Here is a 25,383-nt window from a genome sequence, read left to right as displayed (position 1 = left end):
TCATGATGTTCTTATAGATTATAAGGTCAAAACAAAAAAGTTTGAAAATAGATTGTTGTGAAGTCTACCTTATTAAATGAAAATAATGGAGAAACTATTCAAGGGAGGCGGCAGAAATTCATTCGAGTTGAAATCAATTGGGTTTTAATGAACTTGAATTTCTCAATTTGCATTAATTAAAGTACAGCGTGAATTTGATGTTATAAGGTATATTTCATAGACCATGATTTCTGTCACTGATCTTCATACCTTGATTTCTGTCACTGATATTTTTTTTAAATGTTCTTAATTTTTGGATAATTTGAAGCTCGAGTGCTCTAAATGTTGTTCTTACTTCAACATCGAGTTTTCTCTATAAATTTTTTCCAAAAGCATCAAAAATGTTTAATGTATATGAAAGTTTTAGCAGTATGGCTGAATAATTGTCAAGTCTCCCCTTTCCTTAGCCTTTGCCCCCGTCCACATTAAACTTTGCGACGTGGGCCTTGTTATTGGGTTTACATGAAAGTAAATTTTAAAAACATTTTGCTTTTTCTTCCAGTATTTCAGCTGAGTCTGGACATGCTTTACGTTGTTATACATTCTTTTTTATAAGAACCAGTAAATTTAAATTCAGGCTAACTGTTCTCAATTTTTGCGAAAATCTGAGGCTGGGTTGTTCTTAATTTGTAATCTAATAGGGTGTAAGCAGTGCGAGTGCTAGATTTTTCGCTCTAGGATGGTGTTCAAGCCTCATTTGCCAACAAAATGAGTGAGACAGCCTTAATTTGCTGACAAATTTGAAAATTCACCAAAAAGCACCCACTCATCGCTAAAAGTCCTCGATTTTGAGAAAAAACGTTGTTCAAATTGCATTTTGCAGAAAGAAGCTCAGCCTCAGCTTGTTCTTAATTTGATTTGAACTTTTGACCAATTTTGAGGCTCGTGTTCTTATTAAATTGTTGTTATAAAAAAGAGTGTATCGCAAAAAGAAAATATTTCTATTTGATTTGCAGATAAGATTTGCTATAATATGATTGAGGCACATAATCCAATAACTTCATGTCAACACCTGTGCTCTAAGGGCAATCAAAAATTCAAAAAGTAAAGTTGCAGCTTGCGCAAGGTGTCAACCATATGTCTATTGTGTCAACGGATACCTCAAACTACAACCGCAACAACAAATTTGTGAGGTCACCAGGAAGTTTGACAAAATGGCTTCAAAGTTAAAAGTCACTTGTCATTCTGCTTTCAAATAAAAACATGGAGGCCGTCAGGGAGGCTGCAAAGAATATTGTAGCTGAAAACAGAGAACAAAAATCAACAGTTGATAAACTAGCAAATATCACTGCTGGGTCTTTCGCTGGTAGGTCAATTTTTGTTATATTGTTTAGGAGTGCCATACCGCACGGTTGTATGCAGAATGATGTATATTTTAAGATGTTGCTTGTTGTGGGAATAATTTTCGACATTTTATTACTTAGCGTATATATCGGGCAATATTTCATAAAGAAAAGCTTCCAGTGATAATTGGATTCCTTTAATGTGTAGTTGAAATCAGCGTTTATTTTGAAGTTGTTTTGGCAGGGCAAGGCCGCGGCTTTCTAAATACAAAAGCAAATTTTTAGCTGCACCTGTACCACATAATACTTTGTGGTTGTATACGCTTGAAGAAAATGAGCTTTTAAAAGAGCATACATCACTAACACAACTTATGCTTTAATTGAAAGCTGGTAATTCACAGCACGAAATGTTGAGCGTTCAGGGGGTTACTTCTTCGGAATAATCGATGGACTACGCCCTTCTAATTTCCTGGACTTGACAGCCATTGTTATTTTGTTTGGTTTTCAAAAGGGATTTTTCGACAGCTTGCAATTTTGAAGCAAGGATCTTGTTGACAAAAACTGAGGTACAATTTTTTGTTTAAGGGGGGGGGGCGAGGGTGGGGGGGGGTCAGTCCTGATGTAATAGGGTTATTTTTGACACCAAATGTAATAGGGTTATTTTTGTCAAAACGAATTCATCCCCCCTATCGTTACCGTCGATATAAACTAGTCCTTCAATGAGAATTGAGACAAAGAGACAAATAAATAATGTTGAAACGTCTTTCTTCAGATCAAACGATCTTTCCGCGATAAAAGGTTCTATAAATATAATGTTTCTCTACGGTCGTCCCGTAACGTCGATTTGTTCTCTTAATAACAGGCACAGTCTTTAACAAGCACTGTCCGTTCAAACTATACTATAATAATGCACAATCAATAAATCATCACGCGCGGTTCCATAAATCCAGATACGTATACTATAAATCCATACTTCATGTCGACAAGATCTTTCACAAGCATCTTGCCAAATTTATAAAGCATGGAGAACCTAAATATACAAAATATCAAACTTAACCTAATCGCTCTTAACCGAATTCCATTTCCAACTTCAACTCCAACGAACTCAAAAACTAACTCTATATGTAACATGCCCAAAATATAACTAAACAAGAACTTATTGTAATGCTACATAGCTACGTAAATTTACATAATAATAATGAATACAAAATATATTAGTCCCAAGATTAATTACATAAACTGAACAATGATACTAAAAATCCCAAAAGAAATAGTTAATGAATCTAAAGGTGCAATTAGAAAACAAAAGGAATTATAAACAATCGAATGTGCGAACGGTGATAAAATTACTAAGGTTACAGGATGCAAAACAAACAAAATCCAAACTAGCACTATTACACTGAGAAGTAAGTGTAACAGCAGCCATAATTTACAAAATAAGAATACTTTACTTATGCAACTTAAGTCAAGGCTTCCTTGCCCCCTCCCCCCAATACCTTGGCCCTTGCTTGCATTTTAAAAGCTAGCTAGGAAGTGGATGTCCTTGTTAGTCACACACTCAATACACCCCTTACCCTAGTTCTACTGAGTATGTCAAATATATACATGGAATCAATTCAGGTTTGCATTAAAAAAAATTGAATTTTGACATCAAATTAATTTTTTTTGATTTGGAGAAAAATTTTTTTGCTTGTGATGTGGTTGTCAAAAGGTAGAGTAGCTGTGAATACCTCTTTGTAGACTAGATTTAGGATTCAACAGAACATTTTTATTGTTCTGAGTTTTTATGGTTTGGAAAATTCAAAATTAAAAGAGACAGAAATGGTGCCAACATAACTTTATTGTAACTTAAACTTGATTTCCTAATTTTTAATTGTTAGTGATATTGCTCTTTAAACCACAAAGTTAACTGATTTCCAAAATCATTCTAGGTGTTATTCTGGAAGATGAGCAAGATGTTGAGAAATTCAAGATTGTTTTAAAAAACAGTGATATCAAGCTTAAAGCATCAGTAATTGAATGGATTGCAGAGCTTGCAAAGACAGGTACTAGGCATCTCATCAATTATCTGTGAATTTTAACTATTGAATATATATGCTTGCTGCCACAGCCATCTTAACAAAATCAAAGAGAGTAATGTTCTAAATAATTTTTTCCAATCATCATTGAAGTCAGCTGATTCATAGTTCTTTTAATCAATGAAGGCTCACACAGTGGTGGCCCCAAGGGGTGGTATGGGGGGGGGGGGTAATTACCTCCCCACTTTCCTGAAAATATCTATATATTTCTTTTAAGAATGGATTAAAAAGTGCTGGGTAGGGGTAGATCAAATTTCCCAAGGAAAGGGATGAATCACTGGAACGAGCCAAAAGGGGCGTGGTCACACTGGTCACGCCCATTACCCTCCCACTCTGTAGCAGCTGTTGCGCCACTGGGCTCACATACCATCACAGTCTATGCTCTCTGGACCAAATCCACATGAGGTAGCAATATAGGTAATATTCTATCACACAATAAAATGTGACACCTCAAACAAGAAAATGACCATTGAACAAATAAATCATAGTATCCCTCTACATGGTTAATTATCATGTTAATTACAAACATTCATTGGCTAACACTCATCCCTTTTGCTTGTTTATGCCCTTTAATTATAGTTTGGAATCTGCTTACATGAAAGCAAACTTGTGTAGACAGAAAGATTTCATTTTTTCTCTTGGACTCTTGAATTAAATGAGTGGTAAGCGGTCACTGATTGATAAAAACGAAAGAACCAATCAAATTTTTTTTCATACCACATTACTTTTGATCCAGACCTGGATATAACTTTTTTAGTCATTATATGATGTTTATACACTGAAGAGTGTCAGACAATATAACTTCAGTATGCTATGATTTATTCTTTTATTTAATACAATCTCCAAATTTTATTTCAGTTAAGTCAAATTTCACCTTTTTGCCTAAGACTGTAAATGCTTTAAGTTTTCACCCTTTCTCAAACTTAGTATCTAAAGTGATTTTTTAGACTTAAATTTTGGTGACCCCAGATCCTAATTATGGATTTCATTTTTAGAGCAAAACAGGAGTATCTTGACAAAAAGTGGTATTATTGGTATCTTGTTGCACGAGATTGAAGGCAGTGATAATGAAGTTATGTTGCAGTGCTTCAGGGCAGTTGGGAATATTTGCATCCACAATGGTTGGTAGCAGCTAGAAAACAGCAATTTACTTTGTGATATGAATTCGCATTCAATTTTGTTTATTATCATTAAGACAAATTCATAAAGTGCTCAAAGATGTTGGTTTGAGCTCAATTTGACCCATGATTTGAACACTTACCTCTTGTCCAGCCAGTGGCAAATGTTTCATCATTATCAAACAAATATATCTGAATAAATCTAAGAACTCAAATGCACCAACTTACTTCCAATAGCAATAAATAAGTAGCTACACTACATATACCTGTGCTACACTACAATACAAATACCCTTATACAGTTAGTGGGCAACAAGCAATAAATATTGTCTGGTCCTACAGCTACAGTAAGATACGAGATTGAACTTGTACCTTACAGCCACCTTTCAATTTCAATTTTAGATGAGGGAAGAAAAGATGTTTTGAATTCTGGATGCATTGGAAAAATTTTGGAAAAATTTAAGTTGATGGCAGATCTTTCTGATAAAGAGCTTGGAAATTTACCAAAAATGGCTTATGGATGTGTCAATAACATTTCAGATGAAAATGGTATGTTAAAGTTATTACCCTGGGACTAGTGTAAAAGTCTTGTCCATCAGTGCCCATCTTTGCATGTCATGGAAATATTTCTCTACAACTTAAGAAAGCTCTTTTACTTTGTAAAAGACAGTATTATAATGGTATTGGAAGATTTCAATGTATAAAGATTCCATCCATCCATCCATCCATCCATCCATCCACCCATCCACCCATCCACCCATCCATCCATCCATCCATCCACCCATCCATCCATCCATCCATCCACCCATCCACCCATCCACCCATCCATCCATCCATCCATCCACCCATCCATCCATCCATCCATCCATCCATCCATCCATCCATCCACCCATCCACCCATCCATCCATCCATCCATCCACCCATCCACCCATCCATCCATCCATCCATCCACCCATCCATCCATCCATCCATCCATCCATCCATCCATCCATCCATCCATCCATCCATCCATCCATCCATCCATCCATCCATCCATCCATCCATCCATCCATCCATCCATCCATCCATCCATCCATCCATCCATCCATCCAATCCATAAATGTATCCATGATTTCACCAATCTAAATTCCTGTTATAGTCATCTATAGCTTCTTGCTTTGGTATGATATGGACAAAAGATTACCATCAGGCCAACAATGAAAAATGTATGGCCAGAAGGGGCATTGACACACTGAATGAATCCTTTCTGTCATCTAAATATATAAGCTAGGGATGTTATGGCCTTACCTGTATTTATTGCTGAAAAAACTAAAGATAGCAGACGCTGCAACTTTTTCTGAGCTTATTGCTCTCCCTAAATAGCTATAAGGTTTACGCTAGAAATTGATTACTTTAGACTGCATAAAAAGGGTGTTTATAGACTTTTTCACAAACAGTATAGACTTAAAAACCACAGTCTCCCTCTTTCAATGGTTATTAATTCGCAAAGCAATACAGAATCCTATAGGTACCGGTATTCTTCATACACAGCAACACAATATTATATTGATACTGGAGGTATTATATTTTTGCAACAGAATCATTGCAGCTGGAATTGATAAGTCATGGAGCTGTTCCTATATTCTTCAACTGCTTCAAGTCATTCACCAGAAAAGATAATGATATGGCACAGCTCGTCATGGAAGCTCTTTCAGGCCTAGCGGCATATGGTATGCTTAATTATCAGGCTAGTTTTACAAACATATCAAGCTCTTGTATACTCAATATGCTAACAGAGAGAAGTTTTGTTCTTTTGTTAAATCTGTCTTTTTGTAACCATGACTTACATCCTTATAAACCCAATCCTCATAACACAATTTCAATTTGTAAAGAAGGTTAGCTTGTTCTGTTTTAAGTGATTTAATAAGAAGTAAAGGTGGATAATTAGAGATTTTAGTGGATGAATAATCAATGCAAAAAAATCTTATCTCTTGCTTCATTGATAATATAATAAAACATTGAATTTAAAAGTATTGCCTTTGAATCGGTGCTAGAACTGTTTGCTAAAAAAGGTTTTTCATGCATATGGCGTCTAATTTGAAGTGACTGGGATTATTTGTTTACGAAATCTTTTTGTTGCAGATGAAGCAAAGGAGCAATTTATTGAGCTGCAGATTGTAGAGGAATCACTTTCAATGCTCCCAACATGCAGTGACAAAATTGCTATTGTGATTCTGGATTCATTATGTGAACTCATTGAAGATGGTTTGTGACAGACTATCTCACATTAAATTTTCCTTTTCTTCAGCCTTTTAGTATATATGTTATGAGATGTCGAATAGAGAATGTTGACATGAAAATATGGAGCTTGGTAGTGTAAAAATATGAATTTAGAGAACTGTAAAATAGCAATGTTTGGTTTTCAAAGTGAGCATTTCGGGCATGGATGCCTTATATTGTGCATCTCAGATTTGTAAGTTTCAAATGTCCATTGTCTGAGTGAAGATTAGGACTCCCCAGGTGCCGTCCTAAAAGGTAGGAAGGGGGGCTCTGCTGTAAGGAACCCCTAGAAGTCACACCCAAGACTACACCCGTGCTCAGCTCTATATACTTGCATTCATGCTAAAGATTCTATGTTGTGTATATGAATTCAATCAAGCTATTCATCTAATAGGATCTGCTCATTCATCTAAAATCAATAGCACAATAAAGGGTTAATTCACATTGCCAAGTAAGATATTAGCCCAACAAAATATACACTGGTTTGTTAAAATGGGCTGAGCCCCCTAAAACCTCTCTTATTCTTAGCAAGGGGACAGAGCCCCATCCCCCTCCTCATCATGAAAGGCTTAAACAGCAGATACTGATATTCCAACCTTTTGGGGTGTACAAGAAGGATTCGGCTTCGGTTTTCATGCAGCATATGACTTTATATGAAGTTGATATTATCATATTCCGTTTAAATAACATATGATTTGATCGCTTTAAAAAGGTTTTTTATGCTGAAGATGCTCCTACACTAGTGAAAAGACTATCTGTATTTGTTTCTCCCTGGTATTGCTTGCTCAGTCTCGCTCCGTGGTATTGCTTGCATGTTTTTCCACCCCTTTAGATGAGCTGAGTAGAGTAATGTGCTCTGAAAAATGCTTAATGACACTGATGACTTCTGGGAAATCCAGAGATTCTTTCAATAAACAAGACGTTGCTGATGATGTTCTCAAAAAGATTTTCGACACAGTTGTTTTATTCACTTCAAATGGTGAGTAGCTTTTTGCCCATACTATGTGTACAGTTTCAGGTTGCCTTTTTTTCTTATCGCCGTTACTATTTTTTATGACCTTTGAAGTGGAAAGTTTAATAGTTCAATGGAATTCAGCGATCGACAGCTATATCTCAAAATAGGTTATGCAAACCCTATACATTCATTGCACACCCAATTACAAGGGGATGTAATGCCCCAATCAGCAATGTATGTGGGCTTCGTAGTGATATTGGAGTTTTTACTGATATGAGAATGTTTACTGGTATGAGAGTTTCCACTTTTCTAGCTTATTCGCACTGAAGAGTCGTTCCAGAACATTTGTTTCACATATCGTAAACGAGGAAGGGTATTTGGATTTGTAGTGACCATTCTTTGAACTAGCTAAATGCACTGCTGGCAAAACTTTGTGCATTTTGTGTATTTCAAAGAAAGAAGAACGCTCGATTTGCATTGTACTTCATATACCGCAATGATTGGTCAGTAATGCGAAAATGATACTTGGCTGGGCGCCACATCACATCTGGACGACCATCTTAGGCGTATTGGACAAGGGGGCTGTGATGGCTACAGCCCCCCCCCCCTAATCAGGCAAATTTCATAGCATTAAAAGGCTCCATTAGAGCAGTTTTATCTCAATGAAGCATTAATATTCGGGCAAGATCCATTCTAAGCCCCCTTCAACGTTTAGCATCTACCATGCTCACAACAACCATTATTGTTTTACCCCACTCAAACCATTACATGAGTTCGGGTGGTCTACAGTTTGTCTTTTGAAATCCGGGAACTCTTTAGGACAGTCCATATAAAGAGCTTGTAAAGTATACATGTAGGCATGGAAAGTTATGGGTATAGAAAGAAGAATGCATTTTAACTTTAACATTATTTAATGACGATATTTCTTGCTCACATTTTATTTTCATTTTTCTGAATCTTTTTTTAAATCAATTTCTAGAATCATTTCAAGCTGATTGTTCTGAGAAGAACCTTCTCAATTCGTTTTTGGAATTGTTAAAGTGCGAGAACAAATATGTCCAGGCCTCTGGTGCCCTTGCTCTTGGAAATTATGCAAGAAATGGTAATGTTTAAGAAATACTTCTAACTTTTTATTTTTGTATATATCAAGTTTATAAATTCGTGTTTGAAAGAATCCAATACTTATTAAGCGCACAAATGCTTATTAGTCTCCTTTTTATAAATCTTGGCAGATCGCGTAACATGTTACAGGGTCTTTGCAGTAAAGGCGCTACAACAGTGCAATCTCATTTTTAATTGGCTATTCCATAGATATGGTTTGCACAGACCTTGTTAAAGAAGGTGTCCACGAGGCATTAATCAGTCTCTTGAAGACACTAGTGGATAAAGAGGTATTTCACTTCCATGTTTCGAATTTGTTTTTACGTGTTGTGTTATATAATTTCTCACCCTATATTCATCATATTTTAAAATCTCATTCCCAAGGCTGCAATATTATATTTTTAGACTGCTGGACATAATATTGAGAAATTTCCACCACAATAAACAAAGATAAAGAAAAGAAAAAACCGGTCCATCAAATTGATGATTTAACATACGAATACAAACAAAAACCATGGCGATGACTAAGCAAAACTATCCCTATCCTTAAGTTCCTTATGCCCTTGGTTTTCGTAGCATGCTTTTTCATTGCAACTTTCTACACGATTGTATTAACTTGACACAGCAATACCTATAATCAATATACACAGATCTTTCGCTGACTCAGAAATCGTGAAATATGCCTTAGAAAAATAGCTTCCATACTTCAAGTTATGCATAAATTGTTTTGTTATTAGGACACAGCTGAACAAATGCAAGCTGCTTTGAGTGCCCTAAAGAACATCGCAATCCCAGGTTCAAACGTTCTCGTTCATTACATCTGCAAGATTTTCGAATCACATACAGGAAATCTTCATTTGCGTTTTAGTCAGCATTTAAACCTTCGAGCATTATTTTATTTCAAAGTAAGCAGTGTGTATCAGCAATTTGCAAGCATAAGTTACCTGAAAAATTAGGGGTGATTTGACCCAGCCATTAGACAATCTTTTTTGTTTATTAGCTCATGTATGTGCACTTTTAAGCTATTGGTTTTCGCAAAAAAGTCGATTGAAAATAGAGGCTGTATGAAATTCAATATGATTTCGGTATTTTCTATATCTCATTACTGTATCTCATTTTCTATATCTCATTATTCTCATTACTGAGAACAAGATATTTTATCTTGCTGAGAATTACTGTTTAACCGGTCTGTCATTAAGTGTGCAATGCCGTATAGGCAGAGCTGTACACTCTTTTGGTGTATAGAACAGGAAATTTCTAAGTTGTTATTCCGAGTTTCACATTTAATGCCATTATCAGACAACTAATCTGTATGAACTTCAATTCACCTCAACTGACTCTGTGTAAACTTGTTTATTTAGTCGCAAACAAATCAGTGTTAATCAGCCTGGACCTCCCGAACATTGCCGCCAGTGTTGTGAAAACGTCATCTTCTGTTCTGCAGTTCAAAGCCTTGGCGATTCTGCGTTTGCTAGTTCAAGGGCAAGGTACTTACGTTAATGTGGTGCAAAGATACTGTTAATGTGGTACTGATACTAATGTGGTGCAAAGATATTTGTTTTTACTAGCATGGAAAGATTTTGTTGGAGCAACTCTGATGAAGCAATTTAAGGAAATTAATCCACAGAATGAAATTAAAAACCTTTTTGCATGCGTTTCATCCCGAATTTTAAAGTGGGATTTGACATCTTTTTCAAAAAATTTTGTCTATTGATGATTTAAATGCACCTTTTTTAAAATCATTTTTCCCCCTTTCCCGAACCCCTCTCACCCAATAGTGTAGACAACAACATCTTACTCTACAAGCCATGCATAAAGTTTGTATAAGAAGAATAGAAGCTCATTCTTCATTGAGTTCGGCAGGCAAAACGTGGATTCGTTTCTCTTAACTTGTCTAATAAAAACAATAAATTCGATTAAGAAAATCAAGACAAGAATGGTAATGCTATTTTTTGCCAAACCGAACTCTATGCTTTTAATTTGAATAGCGAAGCTTCTGTTTTTATGACGTTTAATTTTAACTATCGGTATTGTGTTTCCCTTAGACTTAAAATACTTAGAATCGTGAAATACAGGGAGCTCGTTGTATTATAGATTTAGTGTTTCATGTTTCTCTTGTTTACCTTTCTTTTTGACAAAAAATTTTGATGTTCTCCATACCACTACTGGTTGTCCTCTCATTTATGTACATACTTAATACATTACGTTCCTTTAGATATATAACAGCATTTTACTTCACTCTAGCTGACCTCACAGCTCATTTGTGCAAAGATAGTGTTTTGCTACAAGCAGTAGCTGAATGCGCTAAGAAAGATGTCATCACGGGACTATGCGCCGAAGCAAGAAGACTGACTGCTGCTTTGGTTAAAAATAGCCAGTGTTCAGGTAAGGGTGAGAGATAGGTTGAAAAATATTGCAAACGATACACTTAAAGTGACGAAAAATATTTTGATGGGTTTCAAAGTTATGCCGTTTTGTAGAGTGTTTAGCAATCCTCAACTTGTTTGTGTATTGCATCAATGCTTTTTATCCTTTTGCTTTCATATATCGTAAAATTTTATACTTTTTATTTGCACCGCTTTTTTATATTTTGTCATAACATCAATAAAGTTTATTTCCTTTTTTATAAATGAATGCCTAAACATTGATTACTTAAAGGTTGTAAGACCTAACATTTTATTAAAATGATTTGCAGGCACCGCGGAGCATTGAGAAAAATAGGGGGTCTAAAAAGTGAAGGGGCGCTCCCCGGTGCCTGATGATTTGTCATTCTGGTGATATTTCATCGATATGTGACTTACCCATCATAACAAGTTCAAAATATATTGCCTTAACTTTTAACTCTCAAAGCCCCAACGTAATATCCATTAAAATACATATTCCCCTTGCTGTTATTTCTGAATTTTAGCTGATTATATGATCTTCTATAGTGGATTAAAAAATCTTCAAATACATGTTTTGAGGCATTACTTTCGGCATCAACTTAGCAAATTTTGTGACCAGACCCTCTGCCTCTTCAATACCTGAATATACCCCATTGGCACATAACGTCTGCTCATGACCCTAACAGCCTACTGCTTATCAAGTGCCAATCCTTTATTGTTTTGAGGACCTTAGCTTCTAAATATTCTTAACTCGATTCTTTTCTGTATGAAGCATCTCTTTAAGCTTAAATTTTGTGTGTTTTTCTTGAGTAAGGTTGTAAGTCATATTTATCTACTTAAGAGAACTGTTCACATTCTTATGTAAATGATAATATTGATTACTTTCAGATTCTTTCAACGCAATGCTTGCTAACGATGCAATGCAGTCATTGATTGGTCTTCTGTCCAGTGACCATTTCATAATGCAGAATGAAGGTTTGGTGGCCATCATAACACTCTTGTCTGCTGGCAAAGGTATTTTTTAACTTTGGTAGTAGCAATCAACGCCCCCCTACTTTTTGTCGGTTTTCAACGAAAGCATGTGGACATATATCATTAGTTGACTTCTGCTGTGCTTCATCATAAAGTGTAGCCTAACGTTTTTGCTTGTGACCGAAGTTTCAAAGTGGACTCTTTAACAATTTAGGCCCTTCTAGTAAAATATAGAGGCAATAAAAACTAGTAGAATGGATTATGTTTTTGACTCTCATTTTTTCATGTCAAAATAGCCTAGTCGCATCGAAACAACATTCTTTTTTCTTACATGCGATTTGATTTCTGAAATTCAAGTTATCTATCTAATTTCAAATGAATTCTGTTTATGTTTTTAGATGCAATTGAGAAGTTCATAAAAGCCGATGGGCTTGAGCAGTCTATCAAGCTCTTCCAGCAGTCCGTTAGCAAGCCTCATTTGGTATACAACTTGATGACTCTGTTTAGTGCTGTTTGTCAGCAAGGTATTTGAGCTGAGCATTTTGATTAAGCTTCTTTTGTTTCAATACAATGTCTACCTTATTTACTACTTCGTGAAATAAAAAGTTTTTTCATATTGATCAACATCTCGCCATGGATTTTTGACGCACTGAAAATGATAGAAGCATAAACATAGGAACCAGGGGCACATTCCTCCACACTTTTCAGAAACGGAGGTAAGGTATCTATCTTGCCACTCACGAAGGTGTCCCTTTTTGTCTACGTGTGTTCCCTTTCTTTAAATGCGTCCTACGTCTATAGGTAGAAGTACATAGAGTTAAAAGTACTGTGAAATGTGGTGCATCCGAATTTCTTATGAAACTACCTTGTCAAATTTGGCTCATATCTGGTAGTGCCTCCTTCAAAAGAAGCTTTATATTTTTAGAATTCCATAGGCATCTATGCCAAATAAGGCTGGGTCGACAGAGGCACTAGTTCCAAGAGGCTAACGTTCTAGCCTATCCAAAAAATCTAAAAATATCTGTTTTTCTTCTTCTCTGTATTTTACGGTAGCGTCCTAGCTAACTTAAAAAGAAGATGGTGATCAGATTTCTACTTGCCTGAATAGTGCAACTAGCAGAAGCGTTCTTTATACTCCCATTTTTGCCTAGCTTTCCCGAAGTAACAAATTTTCTGATATTGGTGTAGTTACGTGAATAAGGCGTCAATTATGGGTTCCTTTCCTGGAAGACATTAGAATCTACCTTAATCTCTTTGTTTTGCAGAGGAAGGAAAGAATATCTTGAGAGAGGAAGTGAAAAAAGACGTTGAAAAATTGGCTAATGGGCCCAACGAAATGGTGCAAAATCGTTGCATTGAACTTTTGAAACTCTTGAATAGTTAGTTTTGTAGATTTTCTGTAGTATAAAAAAATTGTATCATGAAATTTGTACTTCCGAAATTTTAGCAATAGCCATAAAATTCCTGTATTCAGATAATCGAGTTAGAGCTACAGTGATATTCGAAATTTCGTAATCAGCTTTCCACAGTCAATTTTAGTATTTGTGAAGATAGTCAACGATACCGGCAACTCTTTACCTCGATCGTTTGTGTATTTGAAAAGCCACGTTAGAGAAACACTTCACCTCTTGAATGTCTAAGGATCATCAGCGAATTTTCTCCTGTTCTTGAAGTTTCTCCCGTGCCTGAATTTTCTCCTGTGCCTGAATTTTTGTTGTTTACTGAAGAGATTGTTCAGACTGTGAACACTTTTCTAACAGTTATCCCAGTTTAAAATGATCTTTTGTATCTTTATTAACTAAATATCCCTAGAAAACCTTTTTCTAGTACGATGACTTAAGTAATTTAACGTTTCGTGTTATCATTTTTTAGCTGAAAATTGAAATTTTATGCAGTTTTGTATGATAATTATCTGTGTTGGGCGTTGCTTTGTTGAGTTTCTTACAGTTGAATTTCTCGATAGAATGATCGACGACTCAAGCAAAAATGTGTTTCTCTTAAGAACTTTTTGCAAATTGATTATTTGGCTTCTTAAACCTAATTCGGGTTATTGATTCCCCTGTTATAGCAAGCTTTGTCGTTAAGTGGTTGCTCTTATTAGTGAGGCATGCAGAAACATAAAATGATATTAGTTCATTAACGAGCTGTTAATTTTCGAGGATCTGCAGAAAAGGATTTGCAACATTTAAAGCAACACAACATTATAAAGCAATATTTCTGGTCCAAATTTAAAATAATTGATGTTCACTTGACACCTTAGCCGATGGCAAAGTTTGGCTGCTGGATTTTTTTTTCTCTTATAAAAACATAGAAGACATAGTGTTTCTCTTATTCGAGAGAGCGTTTTGCTCAAATTGATTGAGTTTTGTCATAAAAATCATCTAATCAACGCCTGGAATCTACAGTAGTCCTTGCTTTGAAAAGAGTTTTGTATCCCCTTTTTATGTTGTTCATTTTTAACTTTCTCATAGAAGAATAAGAAAACCAGTGAAAAGATTATTAATTCTTATTAATTGATTTAGGAAGTTTTAATTTAGCAAGTTTTGGAAAGGGGCTTTTTCGAGGGGGGGGTTTAGACGGCGGGGCAGTCAGTAGATTTATGATAACTCGTAATTTAGAAAAATGCATCTATCTAAAAATTCCTTATTATTTAACTGATAACAAAGATGTGTATTTTGTATTTTCCGAATAAACCTTTATTAAGGTGATATTATTATTATTAAGGTATAAAAAAAGGTGATAAAAAGGACCCTGCTCGCTGCACGCAAAGTCGGCCTTCTTGAAGTGGTCTCGTTTTAATGTCCCTCGTGTTCTTCTTTCTACAAGAGAGGTTGTCAGGCCTTTGGCAACACGTGAAGTGATCAACTGGTATACGGCAAGTTAATCAATGTCCTCTAGCTCTTAATCATGCTTGTGTTGTTCGAAACTCCTGCTGGCTATGCCATCTTCAAGGTAAATATATCGATTCTCTTCTTCATTTTTTTATCGGATAGTCTATGAAAGTATATACACAAAATATTGGATGATACTGTCATCGTGCATAGCGGCGCCCCACCACCAAACAAACATTAGTGTTTTTGGCCTATTTTATTGGATATAAAATAGCTAAAATTACAGGTATAGAAACTTGACTAGAAAAGGTTTTGAGCCTTGAAATTTTGAGGATTCTTTAAGATGGTGATTAGTTTTTGATTTTTTATTATTAAATTTATCATTTAAAAGTAGCATTGTTATTCTAAAGATCGGCATTGATTGAAGACTAATGGACAATATAAAACTGCTTTATTTCGCTTCAGCCTTGCCTTTTCATGGATAGACATTCTCAATTCTTGAAAATTTCCTCAGTGACATATTTGCAAATCATGAGATGAATGAACGAACTTGTATCATTTTTAGACGAAATGCCGTCATTTGAGCCACCTGAGATTCCCACTTTTGGAACTAGATTGAAAAAGTGCAAAATACATGCTTCTCGGTTGTCTCTTTTACCCAATTTTGTCACTATTGACCAGTTTTTAACATATCTTCTAGTTGCTTGATGAGAAGAAACTAGAGACTGCTGATGATTTATTTAAAGAATTTGAAAATGCAGACAAAGCAAACAAAATGTAAATATTCCTCTTTAATTTATTTACTATGACATAGTCTACATATAAAAGTGTTTTACTTATTGTTTACAGTGGTTAGAAGTTTAAGGACTAGAATAATTTTTAGATATCTTGTTAGCCATTTGGAAAGGATTTCAAAAATACTTCAAATTATCAGGAGATATTAATAAGTTTTAGCCAAATTTGTAGTAAATCATGAGATTTTTAGTCATATTTTTAATGAGTTTTTAGATAAACCACAAATATTTTATGTTTTAATTGATGCATGTTAATATCATTTGTCTAATGTGAAGCAGGTTATTGATAAGGTGATAACAGAAACACTGCTTCCCTACCTTGTGTAGAATTCACTCTTATGGTTTTTTCTTGTAAAAAAAGTGCTTGATATTCCTGTTAATGGTGAGCCAATTGCTCAATTTCTTTCTTTGTAACAGGGTAAAGCTCAAACATTTCAAAAAGTTTGAAGATACAACAGAGGCACTGGCTGGTAAGTGTGATTCAAACTAAATGGGAAGCAGCAGGCCGACTTATTAAAAATACAACTTTTGCTTGACAAACTGAGCACCATCAACTTTCTAGGTCTTCAACTGAGCATCATCAAACACCATCAATAACCAAATTTGGTTTTTCGTATTTAGTTTTTAAAAAGCATAATCACACTGGATGCTCAATCAATCAAGCTCCTAGAACTTGATCAAGCAAGAGCGCCTCTCCTTGCAACGCCTAGCCCACTTATTTTTGGTGGTAGCAATAAATGCCAAATGTTACCACAATTTTATATAGTCAGCAACAGAAATTTTGAAAAATATATTTGAATGAAAAATAATAGTTTTCACCTGAATTTTGTTCTTATTTAAATTACTTAAATAACTTTTTGTTCTTATTTAAATTATCTAGTTTTGCTGTTGCTTTAATGCTACAAATAGTTTTTATGAAACTGTTGTTTGATTTCCAAATAGCTGCCACTGCTGCGGTTGAGGGAAAACTTTCAAAGGGTCTTAAAAAGATGCTGAAAAAAGTTGCTTCAAAGGATATTCATGAGGAGCTTGCAGTTGCAGATGCAAAACTTGGTGGAATGATCAAGGTATTACAAAGTATTGATACATCAAGTTTGAACAAGCAGTTCATTTTGTTAGAGTTTAGAATAGTCAGAATTTTTAAATATTGCAGATTGAATTGATCAATATATAATTGATATATATGCTGATGTAGCTGAGCGTAATCTTTAGTTGCAAGGCTGTGTTTCTATTTATGCCAAACACACTATGGTTTATCATAGAATAATAAAGATTTGTTTTTCTGTACATTTTTCTCTTGGATATTTTCAAATTTTTTGAAGGAAATATTCAATATTCCCAGTAAATCCTTTTTCACTAAAATTTTACATATATATACTTTTTATTTAAGGACAAGCTTGATTTTAAGTGTGTGAGCTCATCTGCTATTAATGAATTGTTGCGTGGTATCCGTTCACAAATGAGCAACCTTATTACAGGTATGTTTATTAAATATTGTAGAGTAAATTAAATTTCTGATGGTGATAATATACGTTTTGGGCATTCTATTCTCTTGTGATCTTTGTATTTTGTATGATAAATATCATTTTTATCAAGTAGCTTTGTAGAGAGGACTTTTTTGACCCTCTTACATTTATAGCACCTCTAAAGAGCTTCTTTGCGTCTTATGCTAAAAGTCTTATCCTAAAATGTACAAAGTATTTATCTGCCTGCTCTTCACCTTCAATAGGGTTGTCTGAAAAAGAAATCAGTGCTATGGCCCTTGGATTGGCTCACAGGTAAATGATGGCTTCCTTTTTTGTAGATATGTTTTTTATCAGCTAAAGTTTTATCTCTATGAAAGTTATAGAGTAATGCTATTACAATTTCAAATATAATTTAAGTATTTAAGTTGTTCTAATGGGGATGTTATTTAACCAGAATAAATTACAGTATAATCCGGTTATGACGTATTTTAAGGGACCAGTATATTAAGTATGTTATATCCGAAGTACGTTTTAACGAGGGTTAAGTACAAATTGACTAAAACCAAGCACATCTTTTGCTGGGACCAAGCACACCAGTATGTTATATCCGAAAGTATGTAATAACCGAGTACGTTATAATGGGATTCTACTGTAATTACTTTCTTATATATGTCATGCAGCCTGCAAAATATGAGATTGCAAAATCTGTTTTAAGGAAAATGGATTTGATATCATGTTGTATTTTCTGTTCAGTAATGATATCATGGATAGTTCATCTTTGTATCAGAATGTCAACTTGTATCAGAATGAAAATCACTTATATTTTTTGAGTACTTTGTATTGCAACTTAATGGAGAGAATGACCTGTTATGTTTGAACTTCAAACCAAAAAGAAGCTACCAGGAGGCAAGATAGAAGTCAATTTCTAGCTTCTTTGTTGTTGGGGCTTTATATTTTGGCGTAAGGTTCAGCCATATTTTGACCAAGTTAATTCCTTTTTTGCAAAAACTTCAGTCTGTCACGGTACAAGCTGAAGTTCAGCCCTGATAAAGTTGATACAATGATTGTCCAAGCCATCTCATTGCTGGATGATCTGGACAAAGAGCTCAACAACTATGCAATGAGATGTAGAGAGTGGTATGGTTGGCATTTCCCAGAAATGACAAAAATTGTTACAGATAATTTGGCATATGCCAAAACGGTGAAGACTTTGGGTAAATTTCAATATTTACTTTAAATGATGTGCTTAGTTAGCACTAGAATTTTTTGTTCAAATCTTTAAGAAAAAATCAAATGATGGTAACAGCTGATAACTATTTAAAATTATATGCTGTGATTATATCCTGATAACTAATTTAAAAACAATTTGAAAAGTGTAATGTCAAAGAAAGATCCTAGCCTGTGGGTTTTTTGCATTTTTTGAGGGTGAAGGTGAAGGCTTAAGTAATATAATAGAACAGAGGCTTACTGTGAAATGGTCTGATAACTGCTTTAAATTTGTTTTGCTTTCTCTTGCTGGAAAAATAAATTTCAAACGGGATACTTGTCTAAAATTTTTATAAATTGTGTAGACATGGCTTCATAACTTAATATTTTGTTATTATTTTCAGAAATCATGCACATTGTTACAAATTTTGTCTTACAAACAGTATTGTAATATATCTTGTTACCTTACCAAATTTTAAAGACTGGCATATTTGTTTTCTTCTTTCTGCTTGTCTGGTACATCAACAACATATTATAATTATCAACTTTGCATATTTTAAAGGTCAAAAAGTCAATGCTGCAACTTCTGATTTGTCAAGCATCCTTACAGAAGAAGTTGAAGAGGAACTGAAGAAGGCTGCTGAAATATCAATGGGAACAGATGTAAACAACAATATTTCAGTCTTTTGTTATTTTAAATGAAATTTACATGATATTGTATCATTTCCAATATGGTATGAGATCATACATTTGCATTTGCAGACTTTGTTTACATGGAGATATCAACTTCTATGGAATGAAACATGCCAAAAATTTTTATATGGTGCGAAAAAGGTACCATGTAAATGACTGAATCCAATAAAGATCTGAGCATGGATTGATAAGCATTTTGCAGCCAACTTTTACAAAGCAAAAATGTATCTATTGTCCTTTATGGCATTTAATTTACTATTGCTGGCATTGATCACTATAGACTTGCAGTTTAAGTTATAAAACTTGAATTATATAGCTTCATTTTATTAACAGATATCTGATGAAGATATGGAAAATATTTCATACCTTTGTGACCAGGTATGTATATTTGTTGTCTGATAATCAGCTTAAGTTCAAAATTGATATTGAAATCCTCTAGATACAAAGTTTTATAGGCCAAGGTTCCTAAGCATTGCATGACAACCAAACAAGGATTCTCATCACTATTTTCCTGATGTTTGATATCTCTGTTTGCCAGCAGACCATATTTGTAACCAGATGCATAGTTTTCTCGTTTTAAGAAAATTCAGTTAATGTATCTTATTAGAGTTGCTGGATTGATAAATTTTTTCAATAAAAGTAGTTAAACAATAGTCTACAATCGCTATTTATCTCTCGAGGGTATATTCTCGTTTCTAGGTTATTTGAAATGTTGAATACAGAAACTTTCTGTAATTTCATTCAGATTTATTTTTATTATTTTTGACATGGATTATTTTGAATTCAGGTTATACAGATCTCCGAGTACAGGGCCCAGTTGTATGACTATTTAAAGAACAGAATGCAGGCCATTGCTCCGAATCTTACTATTTTGGTTGGGGAACTTGTCGGTGCGCGTCTCATAGCACATGCAGGTTCGTTAACAATGAAGATTACTGTTCATCGATCTGTTTCATAGGCTTGATTAATTTATAGCTGTACACTCTTTACTGTTTTCATTAATATATATCTTCTGAAAGTAGGTTTTAGGATACTTGAGAAACTGCGCTTATGGAGCAGTGTCCTGGTCCTTCTTCTCCATGTGACCAATCCTCGTGATTTTGGTTCTAAGTTGCTGCTTTATCTTTTCTGTTTTATACATCAAAGCTCGCGTGTTAATAAGTATTGAAAAATGTTGAAAGCTAACAAGTTTTTTCGTGTCCTTTATGTTCGTGAGGTTGTACTTCCTTTCTTTGCTATGTCGCCTCAAAAAAAGAGAGGAATATCTCCTAAAACTTAATGTTCTTAATGCGAAATATATTTTAGTGCAATTCTTGCTGCTTTTCAAGTTGATATTTTTGTTCCAGATAAATGAAATAAAGGTCAATTAACATATCAAATATTTATTTTGTTCGTGCTGGCTTAATTTCTGTGCTTCACACTGTTTGCATGTAATAACCATGGATTTAGATCGTTTTCTGTAGACGTAGCAACAATGATATCGTTCACTCCACTGAAAATGTTGCTAGTCACATTAATTAATCAATTAAACAGCCGATTGAAAAATTTCCCCATCATTCCAGGCTCGCTACTGAATCTCGCCAAGCAGCCATCATCAACAGTCCAGATCCTTGGTGCTGAGAAGGCGCTGTTCAGGTGTGGATGAGAATTTTTTCCGTGAAATATTTATTTAACCTTAACTAAAATTTGTATTGGGTGATAGTGTAGACTAAGTGAAGTGGTCGATAGCGTGTTGGAGGAGCAGGTAACATTTTTGTAGAATCGAAGCTGATACAATTACACATCTTTAGAAAAATATAATTTCACTTTTCATGTGCATATCGATATTTATCAATGTTCTTTCTACGACAAGAAAGCGGTTATATCCTGACTTGTAGTAGTATTGTATGTACTTATTTTTTGTTTTTATCCGCCTCTTCTCTGAATCAGGCAATTTTTCCTTTAATAGCACAATTCAAAATTCGTCATATAAACGTAAATAAGTAAATACTTACAACGTAAATACTTTCAATAGCTCCTGCATCGAGTGTAATAAGAATAACATTGAAAAAACATTGCTTCCAAAACGTCTCCACCGAAGTTTTAGTAAATATACATACTTATTACGTATATAATCACAACGTTGATAGCGTTATGTATATAACGTCAAGCTATTGATTCTATGCTTATAGACTGTCCTTTCTAATTAAATGGTTGCTTTCTTCTAGAGCACTGAAAACAAAGCACGACACGCCAAAATACGGTCTGATTTATCATGCGTCTTTAGTAGGTGGTGCTAATCCGAAGAACAGGGGCAAGGTCAGTTTACAATGAATCACCCACGAAGCCTGCTTTCTACTCTCATCAGTTTCTCATCAGACTTCATCTTTCAGCATTCCATACCCGATTGAAATTTATCTTGATTGGTTATACCTACATGCGAGTTGGTCTGCGTGTTATTATCATCGTCAGTTCCCATGCCTCTTTGTGCGTGTCTAAAACCCAGAAGTCAGTTCTCCTTTGAAGTATTCAAGCATTTCTCATTTTCTGAAGCCTTGAAAATTCCTTCATGTATGACAGCAGCTGTACATTGTTTAACATCAAGATCTTTATTGTTTATGCAATCCCAAAAGTGGGGTTTTCTCGTTCGTTTGAGAGTTAGCCACTGTTACTTGAAGAATTAAGGCTCTTAATTGAATATTGTACTATTTTAGTTACTTTTGTTGACTCTGGAATTTCTAGCTTTATATTGCGACTTTTTCCTGTTGCTTTTCATTATATTCAAACTTTCGTTACCACTTACCAGGTTTCTCGAATGTTGGCCTCAAAAACGGCCTTGGCTGCAAGATATGACGCACTTGGTGAAGATGGCAATACGGAAATGGGTGCGGAAAATCGTGCAAAATTAGAGATTCGAATAAGAAATCTCGAGGATGGGAAAGTAAGGGACCTGAAAGATTGATTACATTTCTGAATAAAAGCTTATTTTTTGCTTTAATTTATTATAATCATTGTCAATTTCTTTAAATGCTGGCTAACAAAAATACGGTAGCTATAACAAAAGCTCATTTAGGCCAACTAAAAAATTGCAATATACATGTAGTAAAAGTCATAAACATGCTTTATTTAGAGATGGCATATGTCGCGATGAAATTTGATTAAAAGGATATTTGCTAACCTTATATACTGGAAGATTGTAAAAAATTATGTAATAAGGTTTATGTCCAATGAAGCACTGGGTGCAATTTTAGGCCAAGAAGTGATTAAGATAGTTTAATTGTCATTGAGGTGCGAGTAATAGCGAGGATGACTCAGGGGTCAGGGTCACGAATTTCAGATCTAAGGGTTTTGGATTCGAGTCCCTGGCTTGACCAAACTTTCAACCAGAATCACGGCGTGTGGTCACATCGAGGGAAAGGACAGGACACTGCTCGATAAGCATAAGCTACTCAGTGTCCTAAAAACTACCTTCGGATGCTAGGTAGAAACAAATACAAATACAAATATATAATACATTTATTGTGGGTCTGAGAAGTCCAGCTCTGACGTTGATTATTCTACGATAACAGAGTGGAACATTTCATCGTAAAGCTTTACCCTGAACCTGTCTCTAGGTATTTCGTGATATCTTCGTGAGTTTCCATTAGTAACAAACTTTTATTTCAATTTAGCTAAGGCGTGTCAGTGGTTCTGGTAAGAAGCCTGCCAAAACGGACAAGTACGAAAACAAAAGGTAGGGTCTCGTCGTGTCTTTTGTGCTTGATGAACAGAAATCTCTAGGTTATTTGTTGGCTCTTTATCATTGTCTGCGTCAGCTCCAAAATAAAGCATCTATTATATACTCAAAGATATGTTGCACCCTTTTTTTATTTCATACCTAAGTATTTACGCCAGAAACTACATTAAAATATTTTGAGGCTTCGAAAATATTTTCCAAATGGCGCCTGAAAGATTGATTACATCATCAGAAAAAAATTATCTTGTTTTGTTATGGACCTTTTTTTTCTTGTAACGTATCCCATACAGTCAACTGCACCCTAAATTAAGACTAGCCCATTAAATCTATGCATTCACAGCCCCCAAACACACACTTCATTCAGCGAATACTTGAAAAGAATTGTATACGGAGTGTCAATCTAACAGGCTAAAAATTTCAGTTTAGCATTTTGCTACTCTCTCTATTTGCAGTGAAATTAAATCCTACAATCCAGTTACGGATTCAACGATCGGAGTTTCAAAGAAGCGAAAACATTCAGAATCGGAAGAAGAAGAAGAAGAAGAGGTGACTGTAAAGGAGGAGGGTGCGTTTCCCAACAGTTTTTGCACAATTTTGTTAAAGGGCATCTGCCGTGAACATGATTGGCTAATGCAATACAATTATCTCTTTTGTTTAGTACAAAGCATGGAATCGAGGGTGAATTTTTACGGCAGTAAAAATTAATTAGGAAGAAATAGAAGTCACCAAACAATGGAATTCCACTCCAAATGCTTTTGTTTTATTAGCCAACTGCTAATGCGACATATGCCCTTTAAAAGGGATTGTAACTACAGCAAAAAGGATCTACCATATTTATGTTTATCATTCGCAGAAGTCTGGTAACGACTAAAAACAGTTGTGCAATGCTCTGCAATGACCAATGGAACCTTTGATTTTTAACTTATTATGATACTGATATGGTATTGTCTACGACGAACCATGTTAAGGGTTCTTGCTACACTGTATAAGAAATAGCCTGTATTCATTTCTTTGCATTTTCGATAATTTCCTGTGCTAATTCAATTTCATTAATCAAATGGTGCTTTGTTGTTTTAAGGAGAAACATTCTTCCAGAAAGCCATAAATCGCAATAATTGTACAAAAATTCATTTAGCAAAACTTAAGCCTGTCAATTCCTCAATTTAGTCATTTTTGTTCCACTGTTGTTCGTGGACTTTATTTGAAAGCTCCAGTAAAATGTCAAAAAGTTTCAATGTTTTGTTTTGATTTAGAATTACCAGCGAAAAAAAGCAAAAAGGACAAAAAGAAGAAGAAAGATGCCAAACAAGATGAAAATGGATCGGCTGAAGAGAAATCAATCATAAAAACAGTCAGTATTTATTGATTTTCAACAATGCTATTTAATTAACAGAATTCAGCTTTTTCCAATATCAGAATGCTTTACAAACTATATATCAATTAATAATTTTAAGCTGATTAACAAGTCAGTCAAATCTGATGGTAATTCTGACAATGTTTTACCAAGTTTAGCTGGGTACTATTATTTGTTATTGCAAAGATACTATTAAATCCTCAAACGAATAGATTTTATCAAAATCAACTTCCTAAATGGAATATTTCAGGACTGAAGCTCCCTTGGATAATTTCAAGACTAGATAATAAATTTTTTGAATTCTCAATTTGTTGATTTTTGCGTCTAAGAAGAGCTCAATTTCTCTATGAAGCGATTTTGTTTCATCCTTCGACAAAAGTGCGCCAATTGGCCTGCATGACGCTTCGACTGGATTTCAAGTCCAATCAGGGACGCCTGCAAGCAGGGTTGGCGAAGGGGAGGGGGTGTTAGAGCGTAGAGAAAAAAGGCAAAGGAATAGCAGTCACCAGGCTCCTTGGTCCCAATCGACCAGTGTTTAGTTGTAAGGTTAGCTAATACTTTGATCTTAAACAAAACATGAGCCCTGGTACTGAATGACTGAGATAAAAACTAAGGAAGTGTCTTTTGTATCTCTAATGGTTTAACTATTTTCTCGTTTTAGGAAGATGAAGAAGGGGGAGAGAAAAAGAAAAAGAAGAAAAAGAAGAAGGACTCTAAACACGATGAGTAATTAATTTCGGGCAGTGAAGTGAAACTGAAGACTTCTTTTCTCATTTTACATATCCAATAAAAGCCATCAATTTTTTTATATTAACTTTTATCCACGAATCTTGAAAGCATTTTGATCCAAACTGTCGTCTACTTTCAGCCGTAATCAGCAGAGTTTGGGTTTTTGTTTTTATTCCACTTTACAAATAGATAAATACTTTGTGTATGGTTTTGAATATCTGGGTTTTTACATCGGAAATAAACAAATTCTCTTCCTTGAAAACGGCTCTCGTCATTCTCTAAAATCTACCATCTCCTAAAATACCTTTAAGGCAGTCCTAGTTTTAATAATTTAAATAAATGTTAGTATTATTGGTGATAAATTTTAGGGTAATCAATCAAGTAAAAACTACCCCAAACAAGGAAA

At 34.7% G+C, this 25,383-nt stretch overlaps 2 protein-coding genes across 2 annotated transcripts; both read left to right on the top strand.

Annotated features, from left to right (window-relative positions):
* Nucleotides 1–1,156: 1,156 nt before the first annotated feature.
* Nucleotides 1,157–14,176, top strand: LOC135681487 (rap1 GTPase-GDP dissociation stimulator 1). Its single transcript, XM_065195991.2, has 15 exons — nt 1,157–1,345; nt 3,254–3,367; nt 4,396–4,521; nt 4,920–5,066; nt 6,096–6,227; nt 6,640–6,762; nt 7,610–7,756; nt 8,712–8,834; nt 9,044–9,123; nt 9,571–9,628; nt 10,195–10,320; nt 11,078–11,218; nt 12,106–12,231; nt 12,588–12,713; nt 13,455–14,176. The coding sequence occupies exons 1-15, from the start codon at nt 1,243–1,245 to the stop codon at nt 13,571–13,573; spliced, it is 1,791 nt and encodes a 596-aa protein (XP_065052063.2). The 5' UTR covers nt 1,157–1,242; the 3' UTR covers nt 13,574–14,176.
* An 817-nt stretch (nt 14,177–14,993) lies between these two features.
* Nucleotides 14,994–25,239, top strand: LOC135681492 (nucleolar protein 58). Its single transcript, XM_065195995.2, has 17 exons — nt 14,994–15,141; nt 15,721–15,797; nt 16,232–16,284; nt 16,757–16,881; nt 17,205–17,292; nt 17,544–17,592; nt 18,295–18,494; nt 19,049–19,149; nt 19,513–19,557; nt 19,967–20,093; nt 20,742–20,814; nt 21,387–21,477; nt 21,965–22,099; nt 22,830–22,891; nt 23,347–23,459; nt 24,148–24,245; nt 24,910–25,239. Exons 1-17 carry the CDS (start codon nt 15,097–15,099, stop codon nt 24,976–24,978), a joined length of 1,551 nt encoding a protein of 516 aa, XP_065052067.1. The 5' UTR covers nt 14,994–15,096; the 3' UTR covers nt 24,979–25,239.
* Nucleotides 25,240–25,383: the final 144 nt, after the last annotated feature.

The sequence above is a fragment of the Rhopilema esculentum genome, chromosome 12, assembly GCF_057945365.1.
Source record: "Rhopilema esculentum isolate cy_ngs chromosome 12, ASM5794536v1, whole genome shotgun sequence".
Lineage (NCBI taxonomy): Eukaryota > Metazoa > Cnidaria > Scyphozoa > Rhizostomeae > Rhizostomatidae > Rhopilema > Rhopilema esculentum.
Note: the sequence above shows the minus strand (reverse complement) of the source record. Positions and strands in the feature narration are given on the sequence as shown.